The following is a 14,345-nucleotide window of genomic DNA, read 5'->3' on the forward strand; positions in this document are numbered from 1 at the left end:
GGCATCATTTTCTGGTGTAGGAATATACAGGGTGTTTATAAATAATTCATACACCCAGCACACGCAAAATTTAATTATTTTTTACTTCTCGAGTGTAAGTTAAGGAAGTATCTATAGTAATCGAGTCCATCTGACGAATGACCACTTCTGTCTGTCTGTCGGTCTGGTGTCTGTATCCATTTTTATTAGACACGTAATCTCCGAAGCTGATGAACCGATTGCTGTCAAGTTTTGTAGATACGTATATTAGAAATATCAAATATCATGTAGGTGGTTAAATCCTAACCAAAATTTTGCCAATCATTGATAACGCCATTTTAAAGAACTCTATGATTGATTTAACTGTTATACAACAATATACTCCTATAAGTGTGGTGTACGAACTCGCTTTGAGTTTTTCCCTAACCGTCCAAATTTTTGCAAAAACTTAAAGCAAGGCATCCCGGTCGTGGTCTAATGGTTAAGGCTGAGGAATGCGGACCCGACGTCGCGCGTTCGATTCCAAGTTTGGCTTTCGTTTTTTTTCCTTTGTTTTTCTTTTCCCCTTGCATTGTGTATTATCTATGTTTATAGCAAATTTTTTATTGGTCACACGTCTGTATACAGGGTGTTATTGGAAGTTACGTACAACAAAATTGACAGTTCTTCGCGAAGTCTAAGAAGTCTGAAAATCTTATGTTGTGTTATCAAAATTATAAGGAGAAAATTAACCCTTATCCAACCTTTTTGGCCGCCACTGAAATATAAACAGGTAAAATTAATTTATTTTAGTAAATCCTAGCAATTGTAACAATCAAACTTTTGTCAAGACTAAATGTTGCTATAGAAACGAGAGATGATCTTTTTATCAGAGGCGTACAACGAATTTGGACATAAATTTTAATAATTTTTATCTCTAAAAGGAGAACACTTTTACTTGAACTTTTTTTATTTTCTACGTACCTTTCAATAACACGCTGTACAATAATGATAAAATAAAAATTATAATATTCAGAACATTTTGTTTGACTGTGGTTTAATTAATAATTTTAGTCCTCTGTTTTGAGAAAACAAACTCATCCAAATCAAACTAATTTTTACATGACATTCTTTCGATGTATACACATAAATAAACACTTCAGATTGCTATTACCTAGTGCTGAAGGACATTTTATCCCGTTAGTTAAGTGCTTTAAATATATTTTACATTGTCCGTACGGCGAGAGGCTGCGGGGTGTTATTTATGCCGCTGGTTTTATTTTACAGCGGATATTTCAAAGCGAAAATCGTAAAATCAAATTTTATAATTTTCTTAAAGAACTGGATTTGTCGGATTATACTTAGCCTTCGATCAATTTATTTAAATACATTAAAGAATTGTATCGTTTGTAAGAGATGATGTTCTAATCGTACTATATAGAATTTTGTTATAATCAAAACTTTAATAACTCACAAAAATTGTTTAAAGTGGACTCCATCTTACTATAAACACAACCTAACCCTGGTATTGTGATGTATGAATAATGTTTATAGACACTTTGTATTAATGAGTAGACTTTTTTAACGCAATTGAACCATTCATTGTGACCAATTATTTTTACTTGATCCCTAATTACGTCGATGGCACTGTCACTAAAATTTGGATTGTTGTTATTTCAACGTACTCTTGATTTTAATAGGGACCAAATCATTTCAATCGGGTTAAGTCGCAGTGATATGGAGGTAACCGCAGAACATAATGACCGTAAATCGCTGCCTCCTCGTCGATGACATAGCTTTTGTTAAATTCTTTTGTGTGAAGAACTTCTGGAAGTTGTTTTTTGTTATAGTGATCTTCGTAATATAAATAATTTTCTTCAAGAAACTTCTTAATTTCTTCTTTTTTCGATCCGGAATTTGGAATTTTTCTAGCCTGAATGGAATGATAACTTGGGTGATCGATTACAATTATGCTGTTGGTTGACAAATTTGGAAGAAGGTTAGTGGAAAACCACTCAAAAAATATGTCTCCCGTCATCTCATCGTGGTGATCAACTTCCACACTCTTATTGTTTTTCCAGGAAACATACAGAACTTTCGGAATAAAACCTTGTTTTGATTGTAAAATTATTATCCGTTGGCCTTCTCAATCGGGGCACGTTTAAAATACAATTTGAATTGCTATCAACCAATCCATTTTTTAACACGTCATGCGAATCGTACCGTGTTTCATATAGAAAAATAATGCTTCTGTCCTTTTTCCTGAATTTCACTACTTCACGAAGGTAGTATACCGTCATTCATTTATTGCTTTTGATTCTTTCATCACATGCCTTTTATCCACTGTTTTATAATCAAATCCCATATTTTTGTAGAAGTGTTCGAATTGTTTCAAGGCAACACTGCAATCCAATAATGTCTGGAATTTTTTCTTGAATATATTTCAGTGTCTGCACGTCATTATTTTTATATCCATCATAAATGATTTTTCTTACAGGGTACCTATATTCTTCTACTTTCAGTTTTCGAGCGACTCCCTTATCCACTCGTTCCTTTGGAACTTTTGTATATTCAGCTGTTGTTTCAATGAATTTTTCTTCTAGCACTACTTTTTTTTCTTTCAATGAATTATAGACATTAAGTTTAATTTGTTTTGCCCCTGGAGGAAGAAAAAGTCGTTTGAAGCAAACACCCCCACTGTTAATTTCGAAATTCTTTTCATGATTATCCACTGCCCCATATTCAAAATCCACTGCTGCGTCGTCTGCGAAATTCATTTCTTCATTTTGAACATTTATGGGTACCATTTCTTCAGTACTTATTTCGTTTCACGGTCTCCACAAGTTTAGTTATTTTCACCACCTTTGACTGATCGGAACGAAGTACTCTTATCAATTGAAAGCTACCGAGGTAGTAACGATTCTTTTATTTGCAAATGACTCAAAAAAGGTTTTTTGATTAAAAATTACTGTGCCGTTTATTTATTTGTTTACTTATTTATTTATTTTCTTAAAGACTGCTTAAATTGTTTTTCCATCAATTTTAATGAAACACGTCAAGTAACGTAAATTCACTAGCGTTTATTTTAAGGTAACGTTTTAAATTTGGTACAAAAACATAAGTATACACCTCTGTAAATCACTTGTGTAATATGCGTCAAGAATACAATATCACGTCTTTATTCCCTACGCTGCTGAGGTTACAATGGCAAGCCAGTTATTTCAACTTACTGCATCTTAAATAACATTATAAACAACCTACACTTAACTACTTAACACATGGTAACATTTAAAATAAAACATTCAAAAAAAATCCGCACAATAGCGACAAACCTTTATACAAAATTAAGCATAGGACTGTTACAAGCGCGTAATGCAGCACCATCAGTTTGTAGTACTTCACGGCTCCTTCTCGTAACGTAGACATCGGGTCCTTGAGCAAATAAGTTCTGGCACCTCGGACATACGTGTAAAAGTAACTGTCCCAGTTGAAGTTCTTCATTGAAAACTCGAACAGTTCCTTGTCACGTGTGGATAGCCTTTTCCACAGCAACTGCACATTGTCATTAGTAAAGACCCATTCTCGAGAGCTGAAGTAGCCTATGACGTCGGTGAATTTCTGCACCTTTTGGTAGCCCTTAACCAACCTGGAATAATAATAATAATGTTACGATACAAAGATTGTTTGACATTTATCATTTTCCAAGGATTATTCGATTACTGGAATACTTACATAGGTTTTTTGCCCAAGCAAACGGCGATAAAGTCCACCAAATATGCTGGAATGGTGTGTAAAAAGAAAACTGCAATTAGATGCTGCAGTTTCGAAGACCGCAACGTGAATATGTAATGCCAGAGGACGAGAGGACTCGGTACTTGCTTTGCATGTCTTTCAGCCAATTTGGTATAATCGTCTACAAAAAAACCATAGTTTATATGTTAAAGTAAAAAAAAAAACCGGTAGTACCCCACGTAATTGGGGACTCCGCAGAACTGACGAAATTGTAAATGGGTACTTGGTCTTCAAATTTGACGTGATGAGGCTCACGGCCGTTTTGCTCTTTGTTTTCGTTCAAAGTTTTTGTCGCAGCAACGTCGTAGGCAATCGCTAGGCCACAGTTGATGACGTAGTCGGCTGGTACCATTTCTGCTCTGTTTTCCTTTTTGCCGTAGAGACTTCTTAGGACACCCATAGCAGCTCCTACGAGTACTCCAGTGGCTCCGTAGAGGTTGTCGATCCATCCTGCTACGGGCTCTTTGAGGGATGCTATCACTGGAAATTCAAACATTGTATATAGATTTATCTTATATTCATCTATCTCTAACTTCGTGTTTTACTTTCTCTACAACTAACCTATAGATGGTCGAAGTACCGCAACCGGTAAGCTTTTTCCTTCGGTTCTGATCACATCTTCTGCTACCGCTTTAGTAAAGACATATGTGTTAGGGTAGTCATCCAGCAATCTGGAAAAAAACACACAAATTAGTACCAGATTTTCACTTTTTTAAAAAGTCACGTTGAACTTAGATGTTTTTAACTTACATGGGTGTAATTTTGTCCAATTTGTCGTCATCTAAAGATTCCAAAAGAGATAGTAACTTGTGGCTCTCAATCGGTGGTGGATAGAAGACTTCGCTGATTTCCTTCCTAACGCAGTGCGAAAATGCTGTAGATACGTAAATCATAGCCTGAAAATAATTAAATATATGGACTTTGGCAAAACTAATTGTCTTAAAAACAAGCTAGGAAAGAGCAAAACGTGCATAATTGTCGTAAAAAGGAACCAGGAAAAATAGGAACAGAAATCCTCTATAATAAAAGAAATACCACAATACAACTATGGTCAGGAGAAAAAAAAAGGGGACACCAGGAATAGCTTTTTTAAAATTTTCTTTGTTATACTCTTTGCTTCTCATTCTAAGTACTAATTTTATTTCTGTTCACTATAAGATCATTCATTTCATTCAGATTGCATGAAATCAATCACTGAAAAGGAGACAGGGTGGGTGGGCGGGGCTAATTATGTTCTTCTGAGTGGGAGTGGAAACTAATAATAGAATCCAGGACGTGAAAAAAGTAGAAAAAAAAACGCTAATCGTAACTTTTTTTGTTATACTATTTGCTATAAAATTTCTTATTTTATGCACTTGACGTGACCTGACCTGACTTCTCTATTGTCCCAAATGAACAAATTTTAATATTTCTATAAATATATAAAGACTACAAAGTACATTCTTCCAATATTAATTTCCTTTTTCATCTACAAAATTTTTAAAGCGAACTATTTTGACGAAACTGTAAAAACTGCTATATTTCGAGCAGCGATTTTGGGAAAACGATAGGAATTTCCGAAAAAGCGAAGCCGAAAATGACTTCTGCATATCGAAATCTACAAGAAAATGCCTTCAACAAATTTTCGAAAATAGTTGAAAATGGTCAACAATGTCAAAATCAGTCTTAACTTATCGAATACTAGCCCCGCCCACCCACCCACTATTTTCTCAGAGGATATGTCATTTGCCAAAATAAATCTTATTTAAACACATTCAGAGGCAGGGTAGTAAAACGCTTCTCGTCACGAATTGCGGCTCTCTGAATGATTCGCTCGTTATAAAAGGAATTGCGTCACTTGGCAGAGACGATTCGCATAATAAAATCGTCTATAGAACGCGGACATGCGGAAACGGTAAACCTGCATTTTCGAATTTTACGAGCTGTGAAAGCTGCTATCGTTTGAGCACAAAAATCTATCAACTATCTATGCATTATTAAACCGACGCCAAATAAATATTGTGTATATTATATAGTACCTACCAAGATAAAACCGATTTCGACAAATAACACCCTCTAAGAAAACAGAGGGGGGCTGGGTGGGGCTAGATATGACTGAACAATTTTAAGTACAGTTACTAGAACGAAGAGGGGGTGGGTGGGGGGGGGGGGGCTATTGCCTGTGTACTAAAGATTCAGTGAAGCAAAGTAAAACCTAGCCCCACCCACCCTTCCGTTTTCTTTTTTCTTGTGAAATAGGAAATACATTTCTTATACAAGTTTTTAGTTCTTTATATAAAACAGTTACGATTAGCGATTTTTTTACGTTTTTCACAGTCTAGGCTCTAATAGTTTCCACTCTCATTCGACAGAAGAATTATACATTTGCCAAAGTAAATCTTATCTTAGCAAGTACTCGCTCCGTTCACCCGCCTTCTATTTTCTTAAAAGGTATGTCACTTCCTAGTATTTGCTAAGATAAGACTGACTTTGGCAAATGACATAATCCTCTGAAAAAATTGGGGGTGCGTGGGCGGGGCTAGTACTTACTAAGATAAAACTGATTTTGGCAATTGCCATACCCTCTAAGAAAATAGGGGGCAAATCTAAAAAATATGAATGCAATGATAAATTACAAGTAAGAACTCATCATATTTTGGGTAGAATTTATTCGGCAAAATTTTGAGATGACGTTATTAATTTCTTGGGGGCAATGACCAGATATATTTGGTTACATGCTTACAATAACTTTAAAACAACTGCAAGATTTCAAAGTATTCATTTGTCAAAATCAATCTTATCTTACTAAGTACTAGCCCTGGCCATTATCATGAAATAATTGATAGGAAGCAAAATATTAATTAAAGAATTGGTCGAAAATTATTTCGACAGGACTTCCCTCGCCACCGAAGTGCAGTGCCACAAATCCCGCTTCTTTGAACAATTAAAAAATTAGATTTTGCGAATTTGTATTCAATCAAAAAATTTATTATAAACATTTTTGATGATGTTTTGATAGTGAGATTGGGCAAATTTTGGTTAGCGTTTTAGCATTGATTAAGCCCCGCCCACCCACCCTATCTCAATTGTGATGAATTTTTCATTTGTTGTCAGATTGATGGGAAGAGGTTAATTGCAAAATCCATTTTTCTCTAAAAAATTTATCATTTCAACTTTCTTTTAAGTTTGCTGTTGTAAAAAGATGATTATACGTATATTAAGAAAAAAAAAGACTAAATATAGCCCCTCCAGCCGGAATACAGACATTTTTGACGGAATGACAGAAGCAGACAAATTTTGATCTTTCCGTCATGGAAGTTCCTAACGTACATATAAAATACAATCGGTCCGGTAGTTTTGGAGATCATCTGCCTAATAAAAATCTGAATAGACTGAGCCACGAGACCTAATTTTTCATATTTATGGGTCATGAAATGTCGAGAAAACATGAAAGTAGCCAGTCGCTCTTCGATAGACTCGATTACAATACTTCCTTTATGAACCGATTTGCCCATAGCTCTCATTTTCGGTTTGTAAATCCATAGTTTTCTTTCAGCAACAGGATACTTAAAACATCTTTCACATGCATTTTCTTCTAGAAATTAGAAGGAGAAATATGGACTTTGCAATTAAGCTCCGCCTCCCGTCTCACGGTGAATAAAAAATGAATCACAAATGAGATGAGGGCGGGTGGGTGGGGCTTATTATTTCAACCATAAAAAAACACTTTTAAAATATCAAATGTTGGATTTGATGTTAGAATTATGTTTTAAGCGTAGTGTTATTGAAAGAAAATTCTATATTTTAAGGAAAAAAGCTAATGATTAAGCCCCACCCACCCATATCTCAATTGTGATGAATTTTTCATTTGTTGTCAGATCGAAGGGAGGAGTTTAATTGCAAAATCCATTTTTCTCTACAAAATTTATCATTTCAAATATCTTTTAAGTTTGTAAAAAGACGATTATACGTACATTAAGAAAAAAAATTGGTCTAAAGAGTTTAGACAGTACTTCCCTCGCTGTCAGAAACGTGACGATTGCACGCCTATTATGTTTTTTTTTCGCATTAGATTTCAAAGCATTCGGTTTTGTAGTTCTTGATTAAATCAATGAAATAAATTTGCGCATTCATTAATTTTTTGGGTCACCCTGTATATGCAAATCCAAAAAATTTCAATGGAATGATAATTCACAAGAAGAGACTCATCATATTTTGTACATTTTAGATAGGATTTATTCAGAAAAATTTTGGGATGGCGTCATCTATTTTTTAGGGGGGATGAGCAAATATATTTTGAGCAAAAATTTATCACGCTTAAATTTAAAACATTTCCAAGATTTCAAAGCATTCGGTTTTGTAGTTCCTGATTAAATCAATAAAATAAATATGCGCATTCATTAAATTTTTTGAGTCATCCTGTATATGCAAATTCCAAAAATGTGAATGGAATGATAAATTACAAGAAGAGCCTCATCATATTTTGTACATTTTAGATAGGATTATTCGGCAAACTTTTGAGCTGACGTCATCAATTTTTTGGAGGGGATAAGCAAATATATTTTGAATAAAAATTTATTATGTTCTTTATAATCTTAAAACATTTGCAAAATCTCAAAGCATTCGGTTCTGTAGTTCCTGATTAAATCAATAAAATAAATTCACGCATTCATTAATTTTTTGGGTCACCCTGTACATGCATACCCAAAAAATATGAATGGAATGATAAATCACAAGAAGAAACTAATCATATTTTGTACATTTTAGTTAGGATTTATTCAGCAAAATTTTGGGGTGACGTCATACTGTAAAGCATGTGCAAGATTTCAAAGCATTCGGTTTTGTAGATTCCAAATTAAATGTCAAAATGTTGTTTCCTAATTTTATTTATTTTTTTTTTTTCAAAAATCTGGACGTTTCGGGTAAAATCTCAATTCGGAGTCATAAACTACATGTGTAAGACTATATTATTTGATACAATTTAAAACCCAATTACTATGTACAATTTTGAAGTGACGTCATCACATTAGTGTTGGGGATGATTAGACAAATTTTGGTTAGCGTTTTACCATCTACATGATATATCTAATATAAGTACAAAATTTGACAACAATCTGCCTAGTACTGTCGGAGATTCTCTGTCTAATAAAAATCCGAGACGGACAGACAGACAGACAGACGGAAACGAGAGACCTATTTCTTCGTCTTCTAGGAGTCATGAAAGTTCAAGAAAATGTAAAAGTAGAGAGTAAAAAAAGGGTAAATATAGCCCCGCTAGCCGGAATATGTATGACAGAAATTGGCAAATTTTGATATTTCCGTCATGAAGTTCAGATTGCTATTCTATATTTTAAAAATTTCTAAACAAGAATCTAGAAAGTAATGACGACGTATTTTGGGTTGCGTTTAAAATTTATTCATGTGTTTAATAGTACCCAAGCGCAATTAAGGTTTGCAAATACACCTCAGTTATAAATAAGTGCTGACCGGTTCAACGGATTTGACTAAGATTCTAATAAAATAATAATGTTGTTGTTAATTAAGAATATTAAGAATAGTTATTAGAAGGAAGAGGGGGTGAGTGGGCGGGGCTACTCTAGAAAAAAGCTAAACTTAGCCCCGCCCACTCACCCAGATTCCGTGATCGGTCATTTTATTGGCTCTGAGAAAGAACTTGGATTTTATATTGACAAATAGAATCTATAGGATTACTTTTTTTTATAAATGTTGGTCTTGTATGTTTATTTAACTCCAGCTTAACAGATAGATAACTTGGTAAACAATTTGTGTATCTTCTCGTCAACCGTTCAACAGATTTGTGTAAGATTCTAATAAAATAATAACGTTGTCATTAATTAACAATAATAAGAATGGTCCCTACAATGAAAAACGGGTGGGTGGGCGGGGCTACTCTTTTTTTTGTTAGCGTTTTACCATCTAATATGTATAAATACAAAATTTGACAACAATCAGCCCAGGACTTTCGGAGATCATCTGTCTAATAAAAATCCGGGACGGCAGACAGACGGACGGACAGAGGGACAGACGACAGACGGAGAGACGGAAAAACAGACAGACGGAAACGGGAGACCTATGTCTTCGTACTGTAGGGATTATGAAAGATCGAGAAAACGTAAAAGTAGAGACTCGGTCGACCAACTCCATTACAATACTTCCTGAGCGTAATGCTTACGCTGAGGAACTAAAAATTGTCACTTTTTTTTAATTGTTCCGAATTTTTATTTTACGATAAAACTGAGAAAAAAAACTCTGCAAAGTTTAATATTTATTACTGTTGATAAGTTTTACTTGCTTTTGTAAAAAAATATTTTTTTAAAGTATTTTCTGGGCTTTGCTTTCTAAACACGTTCCTACGTAAGTAATACTAATAAAGCATGAAACTGATGAATTATTTAATTTATTATGCTTTTCTGGAGAATCTCATCCAACATTTTACCAAATTTTACGTCGAGTGAGTAGTGAATCTAATAAAGTTAAGCTTTAATTTAATTCTAATACAAATTTAAACGTACTGTTCAAAAAACTAAAACAGAAATGGTAATTCCGCAATTTGGTTTTTCAGCTTCTTTTTTTAAAGCGATGAATTTACGTGTGCACGTGGGCTGTTATTTTCCGTTTGCAAATTTAATCGCATTGTTTTTTGCTTTTTTGCTTTTGGCAAAATTGCTCATGAGTTTTCCCATACAAAAATTGGTTGATCACGTCATCAACATTTTAGCAAGGACACGTACATCAATTTGCATAGGTGCAGTAATACTATTAATAACAGTACTGTATCCTGAATTTTTTGGGAAAATGAAATGAACACTAAAACATGTCGCCCCATTTTTTTTTTTGAGTCATCTTATATATAAGCAATGCAAAAAAATATGACTGCATTGATAAACGACAAGTGCAGACTTTTAATACTGTACACACTTCGATGTATTCGATAAAATTTGAGACGACGCCATCAACTTTTTTCGGCATAACCGTAAGTTTTCAGAGCATTCTGTTTTACAGTGTCAAAGATAAGCTGGGAAATGTTCGAACATAGTTTTGATTTTTTTTCCAAAAGTCTGCGCGTCTAGGGTAATAATAACTCAAGGTGGATTCATAAATCACATATGCAGGAGTATGTTAGTTTATAAAATATGAATAACATTTATTCGGCAAAATTGTAAAATTTAGATAGCATTTATGTGGCGAAATTTTGAGATGACGTCAACAGTTTTTAGGGGGGTTGTAAACGAATAAATTTTGATTAGCGATTTACCGTGTTTAATTTTAAAACATTTGCTAAAGGTTTCATAGCAATTCTCCAGTAAGCTTTATTTTGGTTGTCAGACTTGTTTACCAATTTTGGTAATGATTTTGTTTCTCAGTTTGTACTTCACGTTTTAGTTTTTTGTACACTATATTTAAATTTGTATTAGAATTAAATTTACGTATTAAGTTTAGGTCTCTCAAGTCATTAAGTTTAATACTTCATGTGAACATTTGTTCTATTCTAAGGGTCATGAATCGTCGAGTAAACATAAAAGTAGCTAGTCTTCCGATGCACTGAATTGCAATAATTTTTATAAAATTCCAGTGAAAAGAAAGATTCATATTTGTGTACACTTACTGACAAATAATTAATTAATTAAATACCTAATTAAAAAGGAAACAATTAAATTATCTTGCAAATCTAGGAACGTTAAAATTTAACATCTCTTATTTGCAGTCTTCTATACTCACTCGATTTGAATTCAAATTTCGCGCTAAGAGAAACCGCATTTGAATAATCAATCTTTAAGTTGGTACTTTAATTTCATAAAATAACCATTGTTGTAACGAAAATTAATTAATTATTTATGCTTTTGTCACCGGAAATGAAGTTTCGTCAACGTCAACACGTGGCGTCAGTTTTTGTGCATTGTTTGTAAATTCACAGTTCACTTTATGATTTTTAACTGTTGCTGGTTCCAACACAATGTAACAGTCATGAAATTGTTCATATAAACCATGTGTTCAGAAATTCGCATAGTCAGGGTTCCTTTTTTTTTATCAAGTGATAACGAAAGTGTCTGGTTGTTTTTACTTAAATGTTACATTATAGTTTGCTAATAGTATATTTATAGCACTTAAACTGATTTTGAGAAAAAGGATCTTGAAGAGTTGTTGTTAAAGGCATACCCTCGTGGACTCGAAAAACGGGAGGGCTTTAATATTTTCTTATAGGATTGGTTAGTATTAATTTCAGATCTAATTATTTTCTTGCAGGATTAATAATATTTCGCGGCTTGAATTGAACATTTATTCCCGACTGTAGAGCGTTGCGTGTCATATGATCAGTTTTTACTTGTGATTCATCACTGCATTCATATTTTTTATTGATCAAATTAAAAACGAGTCCCCGTTTTCCCGAAAATGAGAAAATACAAACGCCTTTATTTAATAAGAATTGTAATAATGATTAATGATATTGAGAACATTGAGGGGACGAACTCATTCAAATCAAGCTAATTTCTACGTGACATTCTTCCGATGTATAAACATAAACACTTTCAAGTTGGTTTTCTTGTCGAGGATAACCTAAGGACGTACAGTAATGGAGTCCATCGGGCAATTTGGTACTTTTTTGGCCAAGTTCTGTCGAAGTAATCTTCGACCAATTTTTTTGTTGTAAGCAATCACTGGTTCCAACAAAGGAAATAGAAACAGCGAGTGAAGTGAGGAATAACATCCGTCAGTTTTTAGTTTCACTCAAGACCCTTCCTTCGACCCACTCTTCTTTCTTTTCATAACCGCGTTGTCACTGCGTTTCGATCAAGCAAAATAATTGCGTTTCTATAAACGGTTTTGTGAAAGTATGTCCAATTAAAAAGAAGGAACACTGTTTATGTAACACTTGTCCAAGGCCATTTTTACGGAGATGAAATTCAGTCTATCGGAGATCTATATGGTAAAAAAGTGAAAGTTGACATTAGAGAAGTGTAACGAATGCACAGTTATAAACTAGTTTTTGTGGGTATTTTCCGTGTTTTAGCTGCGATGCATGGTCAGAAGTGAGTCATGGTTTCACGGATTTGCGATTTTGCAGGAATTAAATCAGAGTGTGTTGAACCGAAGTTCTAAGGCTAGCTAGAACGGAATCAGCAATTTTTATTGGAGTTGAGGAAAACAACAAGCGGGACGTCATAAAATTAATGTTCCATTGAACGATTGTTGTTTACCTTTTCAGCTTTCAAATTGTTAATCTTGTCTCGACTATCTCAAGAAATTTATGGAAAAAAGGATTTACACATTCCACTACTAAGTACAGTCCTGAGTAATTAGAATTACATAGACAAGTTAATTAATTTGCTGATTAAGAAAGAAATAAAGTAATTGAGCAAGCAAAAAGGCAAATGACATCCTGAACTCGGATTGCTTAATCAAATGTTGGACATCAGTTTTTGGTATTTTTACTGATTACCTGCTATTTGTTGTCGAGTTCATTTGAAAAGTTGATAAATGTTTCAGTATTTATGGTTTTCAATTGTTTGTAAATTGTGTACGCTGGTTAGCATTTTTTACTCAATGGGTAATACTTATTTAGCAGTTTTTTTATTGAAACTTGATGTCAAGGCGATTTTTAGTTATAACGATTTCCTGTCAAAGAAAAGCAAAATTTTCCTAATACATTTTGCTACGTAGTTCGTCAACCTTTTGTTGATTTCAAATTGGACCGTTATATGATAATGAACACAGAGGAAATTGCAGGTACTAACAGACATACAAGCGGAAACATAAAATTAAACATCTGTACAAAGTGTCCTACTCGATTTGTGTAGTTAAGGGTACTTAACGTTTGTCGTAAGCACTTTTACAATGTTAATTTCCAGTTTTTATAGGTTTTGAAGTAAAATAAATGTTGTATTCTACTATAAATAGAGTTGCAAAATTTAAAAAAACTAGTAGTAGTACTTGAACATTAATGCATTAAATTGGGTTATACAACTAATGTAAATGTGCTGTTCATTTAAAAATATTTCAGAATGAAACCTTAGGATTATTTTGATTCTTGAGGTTCAATCAAGATTAACGCATTGTTTAATTAATACAAATGTTTGCACACATTGGCAAAACATTTAAAATTAATTTAAAAAATTTAAAAACTCAAAAACTTTGTCAGTGGAAATTTAGCCGGAAATAAATTTAAATTTTGCTTGTTTTGGGCTGTCGAACTACAATTTAGTGGGAATTTTTACGTTGATTTAATCTGAATTATTAAAAAAGCAACAAACGTAAATTTATTAATGCAACTACATCACTGCATTGTGTGTTGAAACAAATAAAAATTGTGTGAGATAAGAGATAAGATTTTGCATGAGCAACTAACTCTTCATTGTTTGACGTTATTGTCGATTTTTTCTACACTTATATTTTCATATTCAAATGATTTTATATTATCATTTATATCAGTCAAGGATAATGATGAGATATGCATTTTTCTTACGTTATATTTCTTATTATTATTTCCAGACGACCGGAATTTTTTGAGTAGGTAATTAAATTGTTATAGTTTCAGTATTTTCCGCATTAAATTTAAATTAGTTAATATGCCATTGGTTTTTACTATATAGAGGTAC

General features: G+C 33.3%; 1 protein-coding gene across 2 annotated transcripts in view; it reads right to left on the reverse strand.

Moving 5' to 3' along the window:
• Window positions 1-3,018: 3,018 nt before the first annotated feature.
• The window catches only part of LOC135142706 (fatty acyl-CoA reductase wat-like), a 32,210-nt gene continuing 20,883 nt past the window's right edge, over window positions 3,019-14,345 (reverse strand). For both annotated transcript variants that reach the window (XM_064074454.1, XM_064074455.1), the window contains exons 4-8: window positions 4,501-4,646; window positions 4,312-4,421; window positions 3,925-4,230; window positions 3,691-3,871; window positions 3,019-3,604 (exon numbers count right to left, since the gene is read on the reverse strand). In XM_064074454.1, the coding sequence (XP_063930524.1) occupies window positions 3,247-3,604; window positions 3,691-3,871; window positions 3,925-4,230; window positions 4,312-4,421; window positions 4,501-4,646 (1,101 nt within the window). In that variant the 3' untranslated portion in view covers window positions 3,019-3,246. The remainder of the gene's footprint in view (window positions 3,605-3,690; window positions 3,872-3,924; window positions 4,231-4,311; window positions 4,422-4,500; window positions 4,647-14,345) is intronic.

This window comes from Zophobas morio, unplaced genomic scaffold, assembly GCF_036711695.1.
Source record: "Zophobas morio isolate AGI-343-1 ecotype UQ-CSIRO unplaced genomic scaffold, CSIRO_AGI_Zmor_V1 ptg000049l, whole genome shotgun sequence".
In the NCBI taxonomy this organism is placed as follows: Eukaryota; Metazoa; Arthropoda; class Insecta; order Coleoptera; family Tenebrionidae; genus Zophobas; species Zophobas morio.